This window comes from Staurois parvus, unplaced genomic scaffold (assembly GCF_062004578.1).
Source record: "Staurois parvus isolate SC_StPar_1 unplaced genomic scaffold, SC_StPar_1.0 ptg000131l, whole genome shotgun sequence".
Lineage (NCBI taxonomy): Eukaryota > Metazoa > Chordata > Amphibia > Anura > Ranidae > Staurois > Staurois parvus.
The window spans coordinates 13,010,822-13,036,665 of NW_028317927.1; the positions used below are offsets into that span (position 1 = coordinate 13,010,822).

The 25,844-nt window shown below is 41.0% G+C and overlaps 1 protein-coding gene across 1 annotated transcript in view; it reads right to left on the reverse strand.

Annotated features, from left to right (window-relative positions):
• DHX36 (DEAH-box helicase 36) overlaps nucleotides 1-25,844 on the reverse strand; it is a 96,081-nt gene that overhangs the window by 62,157 nt on the left and 8,080 nt on the right. The window contains exons 2-6 of the mRNA XM_089672636.1: nucleotides 17,931-18,061; nucleotides 16,700-16,886; nucleotides 12,891-12,929; nucleotides 10,230-10,400; nucleotides 1,131-1,210 (exon numbers count right to left, since the gene is read on the reverse strand). Coding sequence (XP_089528762.1) covers nucleotides 1,131-1,210; nucleotides 10,230-10,400; nucleotides 12,891-12,929; nucleotides 16,700-16,886; nucleotides 17,931-18,061 — 608 coding nt within the window. The remainder of the gene's footprint in view (nucleotides 1-1,130; nucleotides 1,211-10,229; nucleotides 10,401-12,890; nucleotides 12,930-16,699; nucleotides 16,887-17,930; nucleotides 18,062-25,844) is intronic.

The window sequence follows — 25,844 nt, forward strand, 5'->3', positions numbered from 1 at the left end:
AGGTTGCCTACCCCTGGTATAGGATTATAACTTTTTTTTTTTTGGTTTAACTGGATGGACTTTTGTCTTTTTTCAGCGAGGCCATGTAACTTCCAGAGCAGAGAGAATACAGCCATCACCTATGGACACTAGCAAAACACTAAAAAGGCAGGCTGGGAGTAGGAGAGGCTGGGTTTACGTTTTGCCATTTGCCAGGGAGATTTTTCAGTTATGTCCAATCAATTCAGAAAATTATGGGGCTGTAGCATACATGGTATTATCGATTTTTTTCCATACAGTATTTTTTTTTTCTTTTTAAAGCAGCATAACCCAAACAATGGTCCATGGAACACTGATTGTCAATGGGTATGTCCCCCTGGCGATCCACAGCCATCGTTCTTCATCCTACTGTATGAATTACATTCATGTGAAAATGAAGGTCTAAAGAAAAGATGCATTTTGATATCACAGACAGGAACACCATTCTATGTTTAACCTGCACTTCAAAAGAAACATGCTTTTGTGGCCACTTCTGAATCTGCAAAGAAGACTGCTAAACGACTGCCCAAGGTAAAACTGAGAATTCAGATTTTTCTATAATCCACGTGGCTCAGTAGTGAACATATTTGCTTTGCAGTACTCTGTTCGAATCCAGAACAGGACACAATCTGCATGTTCTCCTTGTGCATGCATAGGTTTTCTTCTGGGTTCTTTGGTTTCCTTCCACACTTAGAAAGCCATGCTTCCAGGTTATTTGGCCCCTGTCTACATTTGCCCTAGTATGTGTGTTCATGTCAGATAGAGACCTTTGATTGTATGCTTAGTTGAGAGCAGCAACTGGTGCAAATGGATAGTACATAAAGCATTGCATAAATTGGCAGTGCTATATAAATACCTGTAATAAAAATAAATATATCAGGTTCCCCATCATCAAAGGTTTATCTTCAAGCAAAAAACACAATAGTCAAGCTTAAGCATATAAGTTATAAATGATCTGTTTATTCTGTATGTAGTAGCTGCAGCCAAAGACCACGTGTCTGGAACCCTTCATTGATAAATACACCAAATGTTGGAAAATATGAACCATCTTGACAGCAGTGACAAAAGGGACACTTGCTGTATTAATAAATTCTGAAATTGCTATGGCGTACCTTTCAAGACGAATTTGGTAGCCAGTGCTATTCCCCCTCCCACATGGTTCAGCTCGTTCTGCAGCAACACGTTCTGCTACCTAAAAATAAATATTGGTATAAATTGTAAGTTATCTACTAATCAAAATTATAAAATTAACAGAGCATTCTAGGAGCACAGTCACTAGAAAATAAGGTAAAAAAATAAAATCGGAACATCACAAGAGAAAAAAAAAAAAAACTACTACGCAATCATAATATACAAAAGAAAAATGTGTATTTCTCTACACTGAGCAAACCACAATACCCTATAATAAATATTAAAAAATTGATTAAGAGATGGTTACTGTTAGCAATGGATTTGCATGAAGACTAAAGAAATTATTGCTATTTGGTAATCATTATCCACAAAGTCTACTAGAGGGTATATTTATATAACTGATGCGGCATTAAATATATACAAATACTACCTATATTTAAAGCCATAAATCAGCATCTTTATTATTATTATTATTATACAGGATTTATATAGCGCCAACAGTTTGCTAAGCATCTTTCAACCTTTTTAATACATAGGAACCTATGAAATTATTTTCATGTCTCAGGGAACCCATGCTAAATTACTACATCTCTAGCTCACAGCACATTGTGGTAAGCAAGTTGAAAATATAATAAAAGAATAAACAAATGTAGTCTATCTAGCATATTATTTGACACCCAGAGCAGATAGTTTTTTTTGTTTTTGTTATTTTTAAACACTCCTTTTAAACAATTCAGTAACAATTATAAAATGGAATAAAAAGAAACCCTAGCTGTTGAAATTGTAGTCCACTTTACAATGGTGGTCAGTGGAAAAATTCCTTCTTCTATTGGTAGTCAGTGTAGTGGTCCCATACGCTGGTGGCCACTGGGAGAATGAGCCTTTATATTAAAGGTCAGTAAAGGAAGACACTATTACATTATTGACCAGTGAGAAAACTTCCCTACCTATACACAGCTAAACAATCAATTGATATCGGTAGTTACTGGGTGTTAGAAACTCTTCATTGCTCAAGGAACCCCTAGCAACCTCTGGAGGAACATCAGGATTCCATGGAATCCTGGTTCAGGAACTTTGCTATAAACAATGAATACACACCACAAAGACATTATATAAGATATGTGAATGATGATTTTATTATATGAACACCTGTAGTTGTTGGCAATGCATGTGCAAGACCACTATGCTGTATAAATATACAAACTGTGGTGTATCAACATGCACAGAGACCATGCTATAAAGAGGTCTCCAGAAATAAAAGCCTTCATCTGTATGTACATTTCAATTGAACTGTTGTCTCTGCTAAACAGTTTTTATCTCTGTATTTATGCTGATACAATGAAACCTGAAAAGGACAATAGATTTTTTTTCTAGCCTAATTAGGCGAATGGTTATCCTCTTCATCAAACAGTCTATCTTTGTACAGTATATAAAAATAATGATGTATAGTTGAACTGTACAGCCCTTTCTTTTTTTTCTTTTTAGTTATTGCTACTCATATAACACTTCTATAAAGCTATACTTTTTACAATCCGTTTTAACAAAAGCACCTAGGGCATTTGTCTCTCCTTTTATCCACTCTTCTTAATTAGATAGCTCTTCACCAGGTAACTGTCAGGTAAGGTTTTTACAACAGTATCCACACAATTAAAAATGGATAATAATCACCTGTCTCCTCTTACCCTTTCAATGCAATATAGTTTTCCAATCCAAATTCTGTCCAAGCTGTGACAAAACATAAGATTTTTGTACCGTAAAAGAAAAAAAATATTTTTGTAATCCATTTAGGGATGAAAGGAACAGTAGAAAATATACAAATGGGTTATACTGCTGCCTCCAGGAGGTCTGGAAACTGCTAAAACAAAAGGATAGGCCAGCTCACTGTATAAAAACGCATTCAACCATTAGGTTTCAGCTTTTTAATACAGCAAAATTTACATCCAAAAATAATGGGGCAGGACCTGTGTCCCACAATGCCCTCCAAGAAAAATATTTTTCAGCAAGCACGAAGATTTGATTTTCTTTATTGTAGATTGAATGGCAAGGAGCAGCAGAAAATCATATACAACTGGTGCATCCAAAAGAACTGCTATGAACAAGTGGAAAAAAGATCTACAGACCAGGAAAAAAAAAAAAAAAAAAAAACCATTCATAAGGGTATGGTCCCAAAAGCCATCCATCGAATATTATAACAAACAAAACATCACTTGGGGGAAGCATATATACTTTTTTATACTGTGGCAGACAGACTTGTGGTTCTCAAACATGAGTGCAGTAATCAGCGTACTCATGGTCCATTGACACTTCCTCCAGAGGTGCCTACAGAGGTACAAGCGGAGAGCTAGAGGAAGAGTCTACAGGAGCCTTGACACTGCACCTGTGAACCACTGATAGTGGGTGCTATGCTCTGCAGGCGCCTGTGAAAAATAAAAAAAGTAATAAATGCACAATTTTTTTTACAACAAAAAAATATGCATTTATTTCTTAAAGGTGAACTAAGCCTTTAATGCAGCATTTCAAAATAGAAATGGTAGCAAAGTGTCCCATGAGCAATGGGGAGCTGGATCTAAAGCACTCATAGAGCAGAAGTGCAGGGCATGATGCAATTGTTTTAACCTCCTTGGCGGTATGATTCTTTCCGATTTTTTGTGCTGAAAGCGGTACCATTTTTTTGCATGGAAAAATGTAGTTTTTATTGTAGGCTGGAATTTTTAGGAATAACTCACTGAAATCTGTACGAACAAGAAACTATTAAACATCCCGGGTATGATAAAATTTGAAACACAAAATCATAAATTATAATTTAATAAATAATCATAAAAAATAATAATATAATAATAATACATTTAATTCAATAATATAATCAAACCAAAAACACTGAAATTTGAAATACAGAGGCAAATTCGCACATCGCTGAGCAAAGTCGCAAAATCGTTTTCAGTGTCTGATGACGAATTTCCCCACGAATCATTATCACTCAATTCTGCAAGTGGTTCTGATTTACTTTCGCTGCTCTAAAACCGCTTTTGACGTAAAGGGGCGCTTTTTGGTCGCCATGGACTTTTCTAAGTTTCCAGGCAGAAAGAACCTTCAAAATGCAGGCAGGGCACAGGACAAAGCAGTAGGGACAAAATATATGTGAAATGCATTGAAACAGCAATGACAGCAAAAATTACATTTTGAAAAAATTTCAAATTTCCCGCCGGTTCCGGCGCCCGTACGTCCCGACGTCACAGGGACCAGAACACAGAAGCTGGATGCCGGCATCAGCCAGAGGAGATGGCCGGGGTTGCTGCAGGGGACACATTGCGGGAGCGAAGGACAAGGTAAGTGCTGCAGGGACCCCCAGAGCAGCACCGCATGGTAAGCCCGAGTGTAGCTCGGGGTTACCGCTCTTGGTATAGAAATTTTACCCCGCGCTACACTTGGGATTACTGCTAAAGAGGTTAAAAGCTGTAAAACTCTGCAGTACTAATCAGAATAGGAAGAGTCACTGGTAAAAGTTGCTATCCAGTCAGACATGGTTTCACAAATTAGGGATACCAGCAAAAGAAGATGGAAAGTGATACCACTTAGCTCAAACTGGGATGTAAGGAGAAATTCTGATGATCTAATAGCAGTATTCAATTCAAGGCTTGGAAGGTCCACACAGGTTAGGGACCATGCAATCAAAAAACCCGTATCCAAAAGGAAAAAACTTTCACATGAACAGAAAAAAGCCAGAAATGAAAAGAAAGTTTCCAAACTTCCCCTAATCTTGGTACACACATAAAAAAATAAAAAGTTCAAAGTGATGTTAGTACAGCTCTCTCTCCCGCTGTGCCTTTGTGTTCTAACAGAGCACCCCCCCCCCCCCAGAACACAACCTGTACTAGAAGAAAATTGTCTGTGGGCGCTGATCGGATGTTGGTTTTCCAGCATTTCCCTCTGACAAAAGTCAGTCCTTAGACTGGCTTCTGTCAAAAGGACAGCTGTACACACGGGTCCAGGTGTTGGCTGGCTGCTGCTAAACTGGCTGTTACTTGGACCATGTGAACCCAGCTTAAGAAGTTCCCTGGATAAAAAAGGTACAGGAAATGTCTCAGCATCTGAAAAAGCCCCAAAGGACCATTTTTCCTTAACATCAGGTGGTTCACCGTATGTCTGTATACCATGAAATGTTCCCAAAGAGACAAAAAAATTTAGAAGTAGAAATGAGGCCTAGAAAAAACAGCAAAAGGTATCAGGCTCAGGTAGCCAAGTTGTAAAAGCTGGGGACAAGAACTAATCTATAGCAATAATGGTCCCAGCATCCAAATTACCAGAATTAGTTTTCTGTGAATGTACTGGAAAATAATCACTATCTGACATAGTAGGGGAGCGAAAAGTGAGGTCACTTGTAGCTACGGGACTGTACTCAGGATGTCTAGGAAAAGACCTGCTCGACTAATAAAGGTAACTAGACAGGAAGAGGCAAGGCATACTCACACAACCTATACATTAGGTGTCAGGTGATGAAAGTGGTCAAACCAAAGACAGAATAGAAAGACTGAAGAATGCAAGGTCAGCAAATCTGTACCAGCCAGGCAGTAAGAGGAGATTTCCTAGAGGCTAGAAAGGCAGAAGGAACATGAAGTGTGCATGTGCAACACTGACCCTAGCAAAAACCTTAGCACAGAGTTCTCAGAATTCAGACATTCCAATAGTTTGGGATGGTGCAGACTGCCAGCGGGAATCCATTATACAACATTGTCAGAATAAACCTTATGGTATTGAATTTACCCATGTGGTAGCTAGCCAAAAGGTTAGTGTTCTTGGATCTGGAATTGATGATGGATGCTGAATTTAACATTGTTTCAAAAAAAGCATTTTAAGCCATTAGCAGGAAATTCATACTTGAATGCAACACAGCCACCACCCCCTAAAGTGGATCAGGAATGTGCCTTTTGGGCAATTCTGCAAGTCAAAAAGGACCTTCACTAGTATACAAGATCATGATGAGCAGAGTGCCATGTTAAGGAAAAATATATTGGAAAAGGGGTATGATCCCTCGTTGAGAAGGCATGCTACAAGTACAGAGAGAAGCATGTTAACTCAAATAGCAAGGAGGCACATGATAATAGCAAATCCAAAACCTTATTGCCAGCAGAAGAGCATCATCTTTTGTACTCAAGGTAATTGCAAATTTTGTTACATCAAGCATATTACAGACAAGTATTGGGTATTCTCCATCAAGACTCTTTTCTATTGAGCACTATTCCGGAGCATCCAAATGTGATCTTTTGGAAACCTAAGCTATATAGCTCTTAATAGGGTCTGAACTGAAGAGCAGTGCCAATCTTGGATGGAGCTGTCTATTTGATCAGAAGGGCAGTTACAGGTGCGGTGTCCCCAACTGTGGGGCCTGCCATTACATGTGGCATAGAAAAAAGGAAGTCTTGGGCGGTGATGGCAAAATTCATTACATCAAGTAGTTTATTAACTGCGGAACCCAATATGTGATCTATTGACTCATTTGTCTATGTGGCCTCCTCTGTGTCAGCTGGACCTCATGGACATTACGTGTGCATTACGTGTGCAAACATAAGACTAACATCATTTGTGGGTTCGACAAGCATTCTGTTCCATGTAAGTTCCAAGAAAAACACAACAAAAATCCGATGGGGTTAAAGGTATTTGGGTTGGAAACCATTACTGGGGACATACAGAAGTTATGGGGAGAGGCACCACAAGCTTTGTGAGAGAGACATTTTGGATTCATCGCTTGGGTATTCTTTCTCCAAAAGGCCTGAATGAGGGCATAGACATCCAGGCTGCAATTTAATGGTCCTAGTAAGTCACATTTGGGGGGACCACTATTCAGGTTGGTGGTAAAGGAGGTAGTAATATACATCCTTCTATGGTCTGGAATAGTCTTGGAGAGTCATCTTTGGAGGGATCCTCTATTCAGGTTGGTGGTAGCAACAGGCATAATACATTTAATTTTCTGTATCTAGTGTGTGGGGCACTGCACTAATTCAGCGTGGTGGGGGAGACAGTAATAACTTTTCATGTGTCTAATCATTGTGTGGCACAACACGATGTCATCCTAATCTTTTCATTCTATTTGTTTTTGATTTTATTGTATACAAGTTAAGTAAATATGTGTTTTAGCTATATAGCGATGGCTACCTGTGACAGAGCGAACATTTACTTTACTTACATTAGATGTCTATTGCTTTAATGCTTTGGTGTACTGTATTCCCAGCAACAGACCGGGTCAGTCCCCCCTTTATATTATTAATATATTCTTTTTTTAATACAAAAAGCATTTTTTGCGCATATGCACGATTATATCTTTATCTATATAACGGTGCATCATGGTTAAGTGGCACACCGGTATAATCGTTATTGCTGGGTTCAACTGTTTACATTGTTCTTCCTCCCCCTCCAACATGACGGCTGCATTCACAATTGATCCACTGGGTAATTTTCATTATTTTGCAGTTTGTACTGCTCAGTAGGTTATGCCCATTGTGAGCGGCAACATATTTCCAGTGCGTCACTTCCTGTTCCTGCAACAAGTAATGACATTACGACGCACATCTGGTCCGGCGTGGATTCAGGCAGCAATTGGCTTGCGTTCCAGCAGCCATTTGCTGTGGCTTATTGTGGCCATTTTTATATATGTCATGCAGTTCACAACACTTTACACCTATGGACATGCCAAGATGTTACCCATAGGAGACATACAAGATTAAGAAACTGGGGACAGCCACCATCCATGAGGTACGACGTGGACCTCTATATGGCAGAGCAACATCAGTGTGTTTGGCCACACTATTCCTGCACTGGATTACGATATGGTGTTATACAAATGCCTATACATATTTCATCTTTGTGAGTATTTGGCTGTATGTCTTTTATACAAAAAACCTTCGGCAATGTAGTAGGCATTTGCGTCCTCCTGAATTCAGTTACAAATAAAAGTTACATACGCCACACAGCGCACTCCCAACGCAAAGACCGGGGTGTCACTGAGAGCCCCGGGTCCTGATCGTTACCGAATTCCAGGTCACATGATCTCTGTGATAGCCTCTGATTGGCTATCACAGTGATCAGTCACTGTGAAGCCCGCCCCCCACTTGTTTTTTTTCCCTCTCTGAATGGAGAAGAGAGATACAGATACATTGTATCTCTCTCTTCTTGCAGAGAGAAAAAAAAACGGTTTGTAAAAAAAAAAAAATGAATATTAAAAATTAAAATAAAGAAAAAATACCTAGATCAATGTTTGATCCAGTTCAGTGCCAGGGTTAGTGTTTGGGTCAAGGTCAGGATTTTTTTTTTCTTCTTTAAATTGGTATCAGTGTCCGTGTGTTTTAGGTTAAAAAAAAAAAAAAAGAAAAGGAAGAAAACCAAAACACAAAATGTGCACTTTTGTTTCTGGGCTGTAGTACAGGTACAAACAACAAATACATACATGGTATCGCTGCAATCATCAAGAGCTGAAATATTTATTTTGGGTTGTTCTTTGGTGTAGGTTATGGTAGTAAGAAACACACAGCTAAATTTAAAAAAAATATTTTTCTTACTATTTTGGGCCAGTTCCTTTGACAATAAAAAAAAAAAAAAAATCAGGAGATATCCATTACCATTTACCACCAAATGAAAGCCCAATTTGTCCTGAAAAAAACAAGGTATAATCCACCTGGATGCACAAATTAGTTGTGATGATATGTACAGTTTTACTAACACATGTCAAAGTTGCAAAATTTTAAGACTTTAAAATTTGTTTTACACTTAGGCGTGAAAGGGTTAAGGACATGAGAAAAGCCATTACTATACACAAAAAACACAGGAGGATGCAAACTCCTAAAACCCCCACAAATGTACTCAAAATAATAACAGTTGTATACTCACAAACATAAATAATAGTGTGCACATCAAACAACAAATGCTTCAGCCATAGGTGATGTCATGTAATCATATGCTAAACGCTTGGAAGGCTAATGTTTTTTGGGGTACAAGCCCCCTTCCTCAGAGCTAATCCAACCCCATGCACTGACCCAACTTATATTTTCACATAACTGGAGTGTCCCTCCTCCTCAACTAACAAATGGGCGGAATGTCACCCAGCCAAAAATTAACTGCAACAAAACGGATGATCCTACCATACTTTAAATGGGGCTTTAAGGTGACCCCTGCAAAAAAACCAACTATGGGCCATCACTACCTCTATCATATGCAAAAAGCAGGTATAACATCATCCAACAATAAAAATACTCATTTGCAAAGCGCCTTTAAACCAGCTTTGAAGAGGGGTCACCTGAAACCTACCTTGTCAACTGCATGACCACATACTGGGGTTGATTTACTAAAACTGGAGACTGCAAAATCTGGTACAGGTGAGCACACAGACAAATCAGCTTATGGCTCCAGAATTTAAGCTTTAACATCAAAACCTAGAAGATGATTGGTTTCTATACACAGCTGCACCAGAATTTGCACACCTCCAGTTTTAGTAAATCAACCCCACTGTCTACTTAGTTCTGGATATGTATCAGAGTCAATAGAATCTTGGTAGCTTTGGATTATGTATTTTACATCATTAAGCATTCTCATCAATAAAGAGACAAAAGGCCAGGGGCCAGCAACTGATAGACTTCAGTTGACTTCAGACACTGGTGTACCAGTTTGACAAAGTGGTGAATTGAATTAATGATGAAATTAACAATGTTAAGTAGCAACATATCTTATGGAACTAGAACAGTGATCCTCTAGTTTTAAGGCTACATTGAGTGGGCACCCTCTCAGGCTTGTAGATACCTTTAATGTCACACTAAATGTAGATGATAGTCCAAATAAAGTTATAGCCAAATACATCAAGTTCCCATTTGGTACGTGTGCAAAAGTACATGCAGCTCTGAACATAAAGTCAACATATGCTTTAGATTTATTGGTCCTGTAAAATAATGAAGGCCAATACATATATCTTAGTATTACAATAATGTTGGCTAAAACTTGAAAACAACATGACCATTATGAAGCCCTATTTTGTTCAAAGTAATGTGGCCCATCAAAATAAAAAGCCTTTTGTTGAGTAGGTACTTTGAGTTTCTCACCGAAATGGCACTTATTCTCCTTGGTTGCGTACAGATGACATGGCATGTAGACCCATAGCCTCTCATGATGAGGTCATCCAGAATAAACTGCGTCACTTGGGTAGTTTTTCCACAACCAGTCTCACCGCTAATGACTGTCACTTGATTGCTGTTTATTATTTTGACTATCTCCTAAAAAAAGAAAACTGCTTAAACAAACATTGTCATGCAGTACATTTAAAGAACATCAACTTAACTAGTAACACATTAGGTTTGTTGGTTTACCTGTAAAATCATTTCATGGCGTACGTCACAAGGTACTTCATATTCATGACTCCTTGGGATATCCCAAACCACTGAAGATGAGGGGTGTGAAACACAGCAATAAGGCCAACACACCCAAAACAAACAGAGGGAAACCCCCATTAAAAAGCTGCCTGTGGGAAGGAGTCTGCAGTGGCATGAACCTCTGCCTGCTTGAACTTCTGAATAAGTACCCATTTAAAGAAAACACCAGGTAGCAGCCTTACAAACGTGAACAGAAACATAAGGCTAAATTGCCCAGGAAGCACTGACACTCCAATTAAAATGAGCTTTGCCTGATAGAGGAGGAACATTTGCCCTTAATACTACAGGCCTGTGAGATAAGCTGATGTGTGCACCTAGAAAAAAAAATGGAACAAGGAGCCTGACCCTTGCACGGACCAGAAAACTGTAGACTTCAGATAAATTTGAACAACTCAAACTGCATCCAAAGAGTGAAGCAGCTTCTTCTTAGGGTTAGGATTAGGACAAACATGGCAGCACCATGTCTTAATTCAGATGGAATGAAGAAACCATCTTAGGCAAAAAAAAAAAAAACAAGGCCTCAACACTACCTTATCCTGGTCAAGAACCAGGAAACATTTCTTGCAGCTAACTCAGATACCCTGCAAGCCGAGGTAATGGTAACCAAAAAGACAACCTTGCACATAAGGAGCAGCAAGAGAATCTTGGAGAGGTTCAAAACAGACAAGACCAAATAAGGGCACCCGGAGACATAAGAGGCTGCACAGGCAGATCTGTGCAACACTCTTTAGACAGGCTTTTACCAAGGAATGAGACACGGTAGGTCTTTGAAACAGAACAGTCTAGGTCAAAATCTGTCCCTTTATGTTATTTCAAGCAAGAGACATGTCCACATCAGACTGGAGAAAAGTCTAAATGCACTCCACAACATACTGTCGGGGATGAAATGTATGAGCCTCACACCAGGCGAAATAAGTCTTCCATGTATAATGACCTCAAAAGGAGGTTAGTGGTTACAGAGTCAGAATCCCTAAGGACCTGGGCCTCAATCATGCTGTCACAACTAGCAACCATTAAAGCAGGAAGGAAGAAAAAAATCTGCCTGTTCTGGAAAACACGCAGTTTGTCTGCCAAGATGCCATGCAAGCAGGTGGGAATAGAAACACTACAATGTCCTCCACCTTTATTGTGAGACAGACAAGGAAGAAGCTGCATTGGGGGGAATGTATAGATCAGGAAAAACTGATCCTAAGGAGTCACTAGAAAATCATTGTAAATGCATGAGTATCCATGGACTGGGATGTAAACCTGAATAACTTGTTGAATCAGGACATCAAAAGATCCACATGCAACATCCCCCACTGCAAACAAATCTCTTCAAACACCTCTTGGCAAAAGTGCCCATTTTCCCAGATTCAGCTGCCAATTTTCCACACCAGGAATGCGCACAGCAGAGAGGACAGAACGAAGTACTGCCCAAGACAAGGTCCACTGTTTGCTGAGCAGCACAACTTATTGTCCTTCCTTGATGGTTTATGCATGCCAGAGCCGTGCTATTGTCTGACTGTTCCCTAACGGGAAGGACCTAAAGGTAGACAGACTGGTGTAGGAGAGTCAGCCAAACTGTCCAAAGTTCCAGGATGTTGATAGTCAATTGCTGCTCCTCACATTCCCTGAGCTGAGAAGTTCTCCAGAATACTTCCTTAGACTGACAGGTTGGTGTCTGTTGTTAAGATCTTCCACTTTACTGGATGGAAGGATTAACCTGGCTAAAAAACCTTTTCTACCAGAGAAGAGGCCACTTTAAAAAAGTACCTCTAACCCCTTATCTGTGGCACCCTTACAGACCGAGGCCTCATCTACTAGGATTTTCAGGATCTTATTCAAGTGGGAAATGGCTGGCTCAACATCCAAAGAACCCCATTTATAGTCGAATTCCTCCTCCATAGCGTACTGCTGAGCAAATTGCTTTGGTGGGGAAAACATCTCCTTCAGGTGAGCTTAAATCAGCAAACAACTTTGCCATGGAAATGATTTGGGATGTTTAGATGGACATAAATCCAGTGACATTAGAAGACCGCTCCAGAGTTGGTAACTTCAAGTTAGCGCTCCCACAGCTCTGCTCTTTGTACAGCACAGCGATGGAGTCGCTGATACTTTTTCAAGATAGTATCTTGTTTTTAAGAGTTCAGCTTTAAATTGCCCAATCGAACCATGGCTCTTTTACACAAACAGCAACTTGACTCTCCTGTGGCCCACACATTGCACTGAACACTGCTGTATTAACAGCATCCCAGTCTCTGTATGGTATTATTATAAAACACATCATAATGATTAATACTTCCATTGGCAGCAATAGAGAAAAAAAAAATGTATTTAGTCATATTTGCTCACCTCTTTCATAGTGTACGAAGGTAACTTTTCACGGAACCGCTAGAAATACAAAGCAAAAACAAAATCACAAACATGGTACAAGGTATGAGTATATAAGTTTACTGCAGCAATGAGATTTTTTTTTTGGATGGGGGGGGGGGGGCATAGTAAATGAATCTCGCCTTTTAAAGCCAGGCCCACTTTAACAACTGCATAGACAAAGATTTTGTGCCAAATTGCAAATTTGCACAATATTGTCATCCTTGAATATCTGCATTACAATTTATTTAATAGATAATACATAACATAGAACATGGTATGTAAACATTTCCAACATGTATTACTTTTTTTTATTCTAACATAACAAATTAGGATATTAAATCGAAGAATATGAAAAGTTGCTATTACCACCAGATGAAGATTATTTACTGGTCAGTAACAGATAATGTATTAGGAGTAGACTGACCTAGAGGCTTTTTTTTTCCAGTTTCGTCTTTTTACGGTTTCGTCTTTTTACAGTGATCACAATACTGGTCTTTCCACACAAAAATAAGGATTCCTGGATTTAAATGTCATTACACATAAGTGTGCAGATAACCCTCCTTACACCCTGGCTTTCTTATAGAAGGTCTACCATCAAGGTAAGTTAGGGTGGCATTAGACCTCCTAATGTGCACACTTGTTTCAGGTCAGTTACTCAAAGTTTCAAAGCCACTGAAACAACATAAAAGAGTCCATGCTCTAGCTGGCCTCAGTCTCACTTCTTGGATGATGCGGAGACAGGCAAAAGAGCAAGATATATTACACTGGATTCCATGCACAAGAATGAACCACTTCCAGCAGAAATGAAAGTTTCCTTCTCACTTGTGCCCGGCCAATGCATTGGAGCTTTTGTAATATGAACTTTGCTTCGGCAATGGCTAGCTGAGGTGGTAGCACCATTAACCTCCCTAGCGGTCTGATTATGTCAGTATTTCTGTGCTCAAAGTGGTACATTGTTTTCAATGGAAATATGTTGGGTTTTTTTATTGTAGGCCTATAATTCTTAGGAATAACTCACTGAAATCTGTCCAAACAAGAGTCTAGTAAACATCCCAGGTATGATAAATTTTGAAACACGAAATCACAAATTATAATATAATAAATAATCATAAAAATAATAATATAATACATTTAATTCAATAATATAATCAAACCAAAAACACTGAAATTTGAAATAGAGCTCCAAGTTTACACATCACTGAGCAAAGTCGCAAAATCGTTTTCAGTGTCTGATGACGAATTTCCCCACGAATCATTATCACTCAATTCTGCAAGTGGTTCTAATTTACTATCGCGGTTCTCTAGCTGGTCTAAAACCACTTTTGACCTAAAGGGACGCTTTTTGGATGCCATGGACATTTCTCAGTTTCCAGGCAGAAAGAACAGTAAAAATGCAGGCAGGGCACTGGACAAAGCACTAGGGACAAAATGTATGTGAAATGCTTTGATACAGTAATGTAATACTAGCAGATTTTAGTGTATCAAGTGAATGTCAAATTTTTATTTATTTTTTTTTTTAATTTCCCGCCTGTTCCATCCCCCGTACGTCCCGACACTCACAGGGAACGGAAGACGGATGCTGCCATCGGCTGTAGGACATGGCCAGGGATGCTGCAGAGGGGACATCGCGGGAGCGCAGGACAAGGTAAGTGCTGGAGGTATCCCAGAGCAACTCTGCAGTGTATTCCCAAGTGTAGGTCGGGGTTACTGCTTCTGGTACCGAAAGTTAACCCCGAGCTACACTCAGGAATACCGCCAGGGGGGTTAAAGAAGAAAAAGGTAAATACACTTACACATTTTCTATATGAGGCATTTGTGCACAACAACCACCCAGCAAATTATTAAATGTATTTGAAAGGTCTACATTTTAAGTGTACTTAAATTCATCGGCTAGACCTTGTAGTGTCTACCTACAGCTGTCTGCATCCATAATCAATACTCTTTCACACACCAAATTTTCTACTAGCAAATTTAGGCTTCTCTGACTTGATATGGTTCAGCCATGCCACCCATTACGTAAACCTCGCAATCAACAAGGCACATGAGGGGGTGGACAACTGTGCCACTGTTCAGACAGGAAGTGGATTTCTGCAAAGCAAAATGCGGCAAGTTTCGAGGGTTCCGGGAAAAAAAAAAACATTGTAGAAATTACAGGGTATTAGATTATACAGAATAATTATTTGATCCCTTGCAGATTTTGTAATTTTACCCACTTACAAAGAAATGAAGGATCTATAATTTTTTATCATAGGTGTTTTTTAAATGATAGACACAGAATATCAACTAAAAATCCAGAAAAAAAAACCACATGGTACACGTTATAAAATGAGTTGCAGTTTAGTGAGTAAAATAAGTATTTTACCACCAAGCAAAACCCTTGAGGTTGGCAAGCACAGAGGTAAAACGTTTCTTGTAGTTGGTTACAGGGTTGGCACATATAGCGGGGGGGATTTTGGTCCACACTTCTTTACAGATCTTCTCTAAATCCTTAAGGTTTCTTGACTTGCCGCTTGGCAACCCGAAGTTTCAACTCCCTCCATACATTTTCTAAAGGATTAAGGTCTGGACACTGGCTAGGTCACTCCATGACCTTAATGTGCTTCTTCTTGAGCCACGGCTTTGTTGCCTTGGCAGTATGGTTTTGGTCATTGTCATGCTGGAAGACCCATCTATGACCCATCTTCAGTGTTCTGGCTGAGGAAGCAGGTTCTCATCCAAGATTTTACAATACATGGCCCCGTCCATTGGCCCCTCAATGCAGCAACGTCGGCCTGTACCTTTAGCAGAGAAACGGTTCCAAAGCATAATTTTTCCACCTCTGTGCTTGACTGTAGGGATGGCGTTCTTAGGGTCATAGTCAGCATTTTTCTTCCTCCAAACATGGCAAGTTGAGTTAATGCCAAAGAGCTCAATTTTGGTCTCATCTGACCACAGCACTTTCTCCCAATCCTTCTCTGAATCATTTAGATGTTCATTAGCAAACTTCAGATGGCGCTATACATGTGCCTTTTTGAGGAGGGGGACCTTGCAGGCACTGCAGGATTTCAATCCATGGCGGCGTATAGTGTTACCAATGGTTTGTTTGGTGACTGTGGTTCCAACTGCCTTTGAGGTCATTCGCAAGCTCCTCCCGTATAGTTCTGGGGTGATCCCTCACTTTTCTCATGATCATCCTTACCCCATGAGGCAAAATCTTGCATGGAGCTCCAGACCGAGGGCAATTGATGGTTATTTTGTATTTCTTCAATTTGTGAATAATAGCTCCAACAGTTGTCTCCTTCTCACCAAGCTTCTTGCTGGTGGTCTTATACTCCATTCCAGCCTTGTGCAGGTCTACAATCTTGTCCTCGACGTGCTTTGACAGCTCTTTGGTCTTGCCCATGGTGCTGCTCAAGATTCTGTGGACAGGTGTCTTTTATACATGTAAGGGTAAGAAATTGTCATTAGGAGCACCTTCTTAAAACAGACAGAACTAATCTGTGTACCACATGAGCACATAGCCAGGCTTTAGGAACCAGAATTATTGTTGGTTGGTATGGGATCAAATACCTATTTTACTCACTGAACTGCAACTCAAAAAAAAAATTTTCTGGATTTTTGGTTGATATTCTGTGTCTATCATTTAAAATAGACCCATGATAAAAATTATACACTTCATCTCTTTGTAATGTCAAATATCTAGATTACATACAAATATGCAACTCCATGTGCACTGTTGAATGATAGATGATCTTTTATATAATGAAGATATTTTATAAAGGTATAAACAATCTTTTAAAGTTAAGCACCTGCATTTCACGGTATGTAAGATCAGTTTTTTTCCTCTGCAGCTCTTCTTTAAGTTGTTGGTCCAAGCCTGTATTTCCCTTATAGCACTCACTAACACACGCAGTTTCAGAGTCAGAGTCATCGTCATCATCCCAGGCATCTTTTTCTGCAAATTTAGTCTCTCTAAGTTGAGATGGAGTACTGTTTCTGAAAAAAAAAAATATATATATAGATGGAGCCATACAAAACAATGTAATCAGCAAGACACTCAGGTCTCCTGTAAAATTAGGATTTTAAAAATGTCCAAATAAAGTGGTTGGAAGCCCTTACATATACCCAGTAAAGTGAATTGCCTCGGGTGATTGCACAGAGATGAAACAAATCCTCCTACATAAGTTGTACCTGTTTATCTATAGAAGTCTACCCTACATCCAAAGTGCAGAATTTACACAGGATCTCTCAGCTCTGAAAAGCAGGGGGTGGAAAGCTGGAGTTACAACAGTGAGGAGAGCTGATTGGAGAGAAGAGATACACCCCCCTTCACACAGCACACAGGAACAAAGCTGAGGCTGTCAGTCACACACTGTGCCCTACCATCACATTTTCTCTCTTGGTGTCAGGAAAATCTCATCAGAAGTGACTCATGCAGTCAGCAGAAGAATGAGTCAGCAGACAGAAATGACACTTAGTGCTCTGGATTGAGACAAGTACACACTATAGAGGGATATGCTTTGTTCATATTTGAGGTTTACAACCACTTTAAAAGTAATGTTTGGATTTCTGCACTTTTTGACTAAAGGCATACACAAACCTTTACACGATAAAAACTTTTTTACAACAAACTTGCAAAGTGAACAAGTGGGATTAATTTAAACACAGGAATCTGGAAGCACAAGGTGCCTGTACTACAGTACTACTGTTACATTTGTAGATTAAGTTCACATTAAGGGTGACCAGTTTCAATTGGGCCTAAAGTAGGCCATCAGCTGAAAAATAAGTTACACATATAATCTTCCTCTCTTCAGCCTGTAAGAAAAAAAAAAAAAAACAGCATTTTTTTTTTTTTTGGGGGGGGGGGCGGCACGAGGACCTTGTTATTGTGGTATCCTTTCCGCTTCCTTGACATTGCCTCAGCTCCCCTACAGCCTTCTGGGATAACATCAAACTCTTTTAGAACATACCTACAAAAAAAAATAATGGATTCCAAGTACACAGCTATTAACATTGTGGCACATCTCTAATAAAGCTTACCTTTCATTTTCAGTGGCCCACCAGGAGTCATCGGAGAAAGTTGGCTTCACGTCAATATTTTGCGCATGCACAGTACTTAGAAGCCGCGTGATCTGTAGTTCTCTGGATTCATCCATGCGCACAACAGCTCTCTATAAACAAATTTTACATTATGTTATAATGAAGCCTAAACAAAAGTTAATAAATGATAAGAACTGCAAGTGAGCCATCGTGAGGTATAGTTATAAAATAAACCATGGACGGGTCATTTTAGTATTCAATGCATTTTTTCATAGTGGCAGAACTATTCATGTGCGGTGCAGTGCGCTTAAGCATATTACTGCAATGCCATAGTGGGAACTGCCCTCATGGTGGCCATAAATGCACTTTACTATTATTATCTGTACAATGTGCAATTCCATTAAAATGAGATTGATTTCTGATTCAATCAATTAGCCATAAGTTAAAATAACAAATATCTGTGCAATTATCACAATCACATCAGTGAACAAGCTAGCATTTGGAAGTGATAACCCTCCACCTCAGTGTGTACCAATAACAAAATATGCTGTGCAGCATTACCCTCACTAAACACACCAGAAAAAGCTCAAGTGAATTGAGTTTAGGGAGGGTGGAACTGCACTTAATATTTTGTAATTAGCCATTAGCTCCCTTTGATTGATTTAGACTTCATTTAGATCCAAATCAAACAAACACAGAAAATTTATAATCATTTTTTAATCAAACAGCAGCACTGAGATGATTTGTCATGCATACAACCGTATATTTCAATCAACTAGTTTAGGAGGTTGCATGATAAAAACAGATGCCAACAATAACGTGCGATCGTGACTTATGATCATATTTTTTAGTCATTGAAATCCACCTTCCCATGTGTGACTTACTGATCAATGGAGTTGACTATTGCATGATTTTCCCTATTGGGAAAGATCGATCAAAAAAGAAAAAACTATAATTTATAGTGTTAGGGAGTACAATCTCCCCCACTTCGGGAGATTTTCTCTAAATTCCTGTTGTATATCTGGGACAGGAAGCGAAGGGAAACTTCCTTTAGCAGTTTGTGCCCCCATTAGGAAGAGTCACCCCGCTCTATTTATACTGTTTGCTATCAGCAAATTTTGGGTTGTCACCCAGCAGTAAATACTGTAGCTTATGTAAAGCATTCTGAATGGAACCTATTGACAAGATAGATATTAATTTCTGAACACAAGGGAATATCTTTTACCATACATACAGTGCCTTGAAAAAGATTTCATACCCCTTGAAATTTTCCACATTTTGTCATGTTACAAACAAAAACATACATTTATATTATTGGGATTTTATGTGATAGACCAACACAAAGTGGCACGTATTTGTGAGGTGGAAGGAACATAATAAATGGTTTTCAAAATTTTTTACAAATAAATATCTGAAAAGTGTGGCGTGCATTTGTATTCAGCCCCTTTTACTCCGATACCCCTAACTAAAATCTAGTGGAACCAATTGCCTTCAGAAGTCACCTAATTAGCAAATAATCCACCTGTGTGTAATTTAATCTTATAAATACAGCTGTTCTGTGAAGCCCTCAGACGTTTATTAGAGAACATTAGTGAACAAACAGCATTATGAAGGCGGCCAAGAACACACCAGACAGGTCAGGGATAAAGTTGTGGAGAGGTTTAAAGCAGGGTAAGGGTATAAAAAAATATCCCAAACACTGAACAACTCACGGAGCACTGTTCAATCCATCATCCAAAAATGGAAAGAGTATGGCACAACTGCAAACCTACCAAGACATGGCCGTCCACCTAAACTGACAGGCCAGGCAAGGAGAGCATTAATCAGAGAAGCAGCCAAAAGGCCCATGGTAACTCTGGAGGAGCTGCAGAGATCCACAGCTCAGGTGGGTGAATCTGTCCACAGGACAACTATTAGTCGTGCATGCCACAAATCTGGCCTTTATGGAAGAGTGGCAAGAAGAAAGACATTGTTTAAAGAAAGCCATAAGAAGTCCCGTTTGCAGTTTGCGAGAAGCCACGTGAGGGACACAGCAAACATGTGGAAGAAGATGCTCTGGTCATGAGACCAAAATTTTATTTTTTGGCTTAAAAGCAAAAAATGCTACTTGTGGTGGAAAACGAACACTGCACATCACCCTGAACACACCATCCCCACTGTGAAACACAGTGGTGGGAGCATCATGTGGTGGGGATGCTTTTCTTCAGCAGGGACAGGGAAGCTGGGCAGAGTTGATGGGAAGATGGATGGAGCCAAATACAGGGCAATCTTAGAAGAAAACCTGTTCGAGTCTGCAAAAGACTTGAGATTGGGTCGGAGGTTTACCTTCCAGCAGGACAACAACCCTAAACATACAGCCAGAGCTACAATGGAATGGTTTAGATCAGCGTCTCTCAACCAGGGGTGCCGCCAGAGGTCTTCAGGGGTGCCGTGGGGAGAATGGCTGTCACTTAAGCCCGAGCTCCCGATCCCTAGTCGCACTGTACGCCAACAATGGGAGCCGTCAGACCGCTGAGCAAAGTGAAAGCAAAAGGAAGGGGAGTGTCTTGTGTGTGCTTTGCTTCCCCCTAGAGTGCAGTACCCAGCTGTGTGATAGAAGCTAAGGTACTGTAACTTTTCATAATGCTGTATACATGCGCCTGTGTGTGTACATGTATGTGTGTCTGTGTGTGTACATGTGTCTGTGTTTTTATAGGTGTGTGTATATATGTATTTTACTTTTAATCTCAACCCCCCTATTCCTTTCTGATCAGAACTGCTTCTTTAATAGCAAGGACTGCTGCTAGTTTAACCCCAGCATCAATCATCACACCACAACTGTTGTGCTATGCACACACAGTTGCAGGGTGGTCGCAGTTCAACTCCATTCACCTGGAGGTATACTTCCAGCTGAGGCAACAGCATGTGTATACCCCCAGCTGCTGTTTCTGCAGCGAAAGGGGGAGCAGTTGGGGGTGGTAAAAGCAGCTCAATTGAGTGGTTTTACCGCCCTCCAACCTCACAGGTGAACAGGCCCTTGGTTCACATATGTGTGTAGGGCAGCCGATTCATTTCAATGTCCCCGACCTAAGTTTTAAAATTGCACCACACCAAAAACACCCCGCATTTGCCAATGAATGGGGTACCCCTAAAGAGCAGAGCATTTGTATGCGTGTCAGGAATGAACGCAATTTTGCGTGCGTTCCACGACACACAGTAACGTGAACCAAGCCTTGGACAGGGGTGCCTCCTGACTGAAAATACTCTAAAAGGGCGCCCCGACTGGAAAAAGGTTGAGAAACACTGGTTTAGATCAAAGTATCTTCATGTGTTAGAATGGCCCAGTCAAAGTCCAGACCTAAATCCCATTGAGAATCTGTGGCAAGACTTGAAAATTTCTGTTCACAGACGCTCTCCATCCAATCAGACAGAGCTTGACCTATTTTGCAAAGAATGGGCAAAAATTTCACTATCTAGATATGCAAAGACATACCCCAAAAAGACTGTAATTGCAGCGAAAGGTGGTTCTACAAAGTATTGACTAAGGGGGGCTGAACACAAATGCACGCCACACTTTTCACATATTTATTTGTAAAACATTTTGAAAAACATTTATTTTCCTTCCACTTCACAATTATGTGCCACTTTATGTTGGTCTATCACATCAAATCCCAATAAATTACACTTACATTTTTGGTATGAATACTTTTTCAAGGCAGTGTGTGCACATTATATATTTGGACACAGGCACAATTTTACTTTTTTTGCTAGGTATTCACCAAAACATATTCAAGCTATAGTTACCTAGTGAACATAAATAATGTATTCAACATAATAGGAATAACACATCCTAAATAACAGTGCACAAAAAACACTGTTCAAAGAAAACTGTGCCAAAATCAAATGGCAAAAAATATGTGCAAAACTAATCATACAAGGTGCATGAAACTATAAAAGCATCATAAATACATAAAAATGTAAAGGCCTGAAACCAGACCAAACTAAGTGCAATATGGATTGTGATGATAAACAATGTGCACAATAATCAACAAGTGAACATAAATGATGTATTCAACATAATAGGACTAACACGTCCTAAATAAAAGGGCACATGCAAAGAAAACTGTGACAATCAAAAATCAAAGAAATATATGTGCAAAACTAATCATACAAGGTGCATGAAACTAAAAATGCACCTTATAATCAGGATTGATGCCAGTAAAAAACGCACAGTGGAAATAAACGTGCATCAATAAGCACAAAAAATAATTAAAGCAACGTGACATATAACAAATGAGTGACCATCAAAATAAACATAAGTAATCATCAAATCGGCATAAAGTCTATGTAAATAGACCGCCAACTCCAAACAAACAAAGCAACTGGGTGAAATGAATGATAAATCCATCACCGGCTAAGATGCCTCCTCACCTCCACGCCAAGACCCCAAGGGGCCACACAGCTTTCAGGCCTCACACTCACAGGGCCCTTAATAGATATCCAAGATGATAGAATCACACCGATCTCAGGAATATGGCCTTCCTCACTGTATAACCATGATTTCAGTAGTGTTGAAACTGGTAATCCTTTTCAAAGGAACATCAGCCAGCTCAGACGCACCCCAGAGGAAAAAGAGCACTCCCATAGTGTAGTAATTTTAAAGCAAAAACTTTAATGGAGAAATGCCAAATGAACACTTACCGTATTTTTAGCTCCATAAGACGCACTTTTTTCACCCCAAAAAAGGGGGGAAAATGTCAGTGCATCTTATGGAACGAATATGGAGCGGCCGGTCCGGTATTTCCACCGCCGCCATGTCAGAATACAGGGCCGGCCGCTCAGCTCTTCTCTCCTGCAGGACCTTACCTGTTCCTCTGTCCAGCGCTGTACAGTCTTCCCGAGCCGGCTTCTGTGACAGCCGGGTGCCCACAGCACATGCGCGAGAAGCGCTGCACTTTGTGAACGGTCCGGCGACTTCTGGGACACGACAGGTCCCAGAAGACGCCGGGCAATTCACAAAGCACAGCGCTTCTCACGCATGCGCAGTGGGCACCCGGCTGTCACAGAAGCCAGCGCATGAAGAAGCCAGCATGCCCACACTAAAGAAAGGACAACTTCAGGTACCCGTTCCCCCTCCCTCCCCAAAGGTCCGCAGTCTCTGGTCATCTGTAGTATGTCTGCAGTCCCTGGCATTTTCCCTGTACTGTGTCCGCAGTCCCTGGTCATCCCCTGTACTGTGTCCGCAGTCTCTGGTCATCCCCTGTACTGTGTCCGCAGTCTCTGGTCATCCCCTGTACTGTGTCCGCAGTCTCTGGTCATCCCCTGTACTGTGTCCGCAGTCTCTGGTCATCCCCTGTACTGTGTCCGCAGTCTCTGGTCATCCCCTGTACTGTGTCCGCAGTCTCTGGTCATCCCCTGTACTGTGTCCGCAGTCTCTGGTCATCCCCTGTACTGTGTCCGCAGTCTCTGGTCATCCCCTGTACTGTGTCCGCAGTCTCTGGTCATCCCCTGTACTGTGTCCGCAGTCTCTGGTCATCCCCTGTACTGTGTCCGCAGTCTCTGGTCATCCCCTGTACTGTGTCCGCAGTCTCTGGTCATCCCATGTACTGTGTCCGCAGTCTCTGGTCATCCCATGTACTGTGTCCGCAGTCTCTGGTCATCCCATGTACTGTGTCCGCAGTCTCTGGTCATCCCATGTACTGTGTCCGCAGTCTCTGGTCATCCCCTGTACTGTGTCCGCAGTCTCTGGTCATCCCCTGTACTGTGTCCGCAGTCTCTGGTCATCCCATGTACTGTGTCCGCAGTCTCTGGTCATCCCATGTACTGTGTCCGCAGTCTCTGGTCATCCCATGTACTGTGTCCGCAGTCTCTGGTCATCCCATGAACTGTGTCCGCAGTCTCTGGTCATCTCCTGTACTGTGTCTGCAGTTCATTGGTTCAGAATATTTTTTTTCTTGTTTTTCACCTCTAAAACCTAGGTGCATCTCATGGTCAGGTGTGTCTTATGGAGCGCGAAATACGGTACATCAGTTAAAATCATTGATATGGGTTTATACTTCGACCATCACCATGCTCCGCTAACAGACCCACGCGTTACGTCACTGTCCCGTGACTTCATCATGTGTTTGAGGCCCGATTTCAACTGATGTGATGTAAGTGTTCATTTGGTATTTCTCTATTAAAGTTTTTGTTTCCGCTCTCCTCCCTCCCCTATACCGCATCCCGCCAGCACACATTGAGCCCGCAGGTGGGGAAGTGGAGCCCGGGATATATAGCAGGCGGGGGGGGGGGAAGAGAGGCTGCCACTGTGGGCTGTGTGGAAGCAATCGAGCGGCAGCGCTGCCGGCCGAATGCTTCCACCTGTCAGGTAAGCCCTGCTGCTTGCCCGCAGCAGGGCTAAAGACAAAAAAAAAAAAAAAACACTACCTGCCTGGCACTACATGTTCTGGGCGTCGGGCAATAGGAATTGCACATCCCTGGGCACGCTTGCTGGGGAAAAATGGTTTGAATGCAAGGTGGCCAGAAAAATTAATGAGGGACTCATCAATGCATATGTTTTGCTGGGGCGTATATACATCTGCAAATTTCTGGTTAAAGTGATTTATGAGAGCTGATTCACACATGTGCGGTGTGGACTGAAACTCAGGTTTCACAGCTGACACAGTAGTTGTTCAGCGGATCATGTCAGGTTTACATCAGGTTCAGGACAGGATCAGTTCTGCTTTTATCCTGTTCACCCATGTGCGGTTTAGAAACAGTTCCAATAGAAGTCAATAGCCTGTAATCCGAACCTGAACTTGAAGGCACTGCTCCGAAATTACACGATTATTTTTCAAACTGCATTGAATCCGCACCGCCAGTGTACCGAACATATGTGAACAGGCACCATAAGAAGCAATGTTATTTCATGTCATGTCATGCGGATTGGATGCGATTCAAACAGCATCCAATCCACATATATGTGATTGGCACTGAGGGGCTGAATTTTTTGGAGCCTACCATATTCAGGGTAACCTGGAGTATTGTCGTTGAAATGCACAAATCGCATTATATTCTCATGGCCATGGCAGCAGAGAACACAGGCATATAATGAATCGGGTCTCTGGACCAATATGAACGTGACTCATTCTTTTTAGTAATGCCCATGTTGAGGACTAGATCCCAAACATTTGGAAACCATAGGCGGTTTCCATGCAAATTGTCTGACACGGTTTGAATTTGAGGTGGCGTCGATAAATTTCTATGTGTAAAATTTGCTTTGGTTGACAAATCAATCCATACAGATCATCTGTGAAAAACAGCTTAAAAACAAAAAAGAAAACAAGGAGAGTAGTTACATTTGCTGTTTCCACCTGAATTCTGGGTTTGGCAGTGGGGGGGGGGGGGGGGGGGGGGGGGGGAGTACAGATGCTGCAGAATTTGTGCGCTGCTAATCAAGATTTGCAAGCACATCTGTAAGGACACTATGTGCTCTACGGGTGTTTGAATCTTGGTGGCTGCAGGACACTACTTGTGATAGCCACCGCACCAACTTGTACTGCACTTATGGGACTCTCCATGTCACCAAGTGATACTGCAGTGCTGGTATGTAAAAGACCAGGATGTACTAGGCAGCTGGTGCTCACTAGTTTACCAAAAGGTAGTACAGCTCTGCTGCATATGAGAATCATCATGCACTTCTAACACCTCAGCAACCTGGGCATGGGGTCCTTAGCAGGGACCTCTACTCCATTGTGTGAGCTGTCAGGGTGCCGCTGCGCTCTACAGGTTTGCATTCTGAGGCAGATTCTGTCAGTGAGGCTTCCCCTTCGCTCTCATCTGACATACTCCAAATCCTGTGGGTCTTCACTAGAGTACATTTTGGCCACTAAAATTTATAGGTACCTAGTGTGACTAACTGGAAAAAGAGCACCTGGCTGACAGGGACTTCTTGAA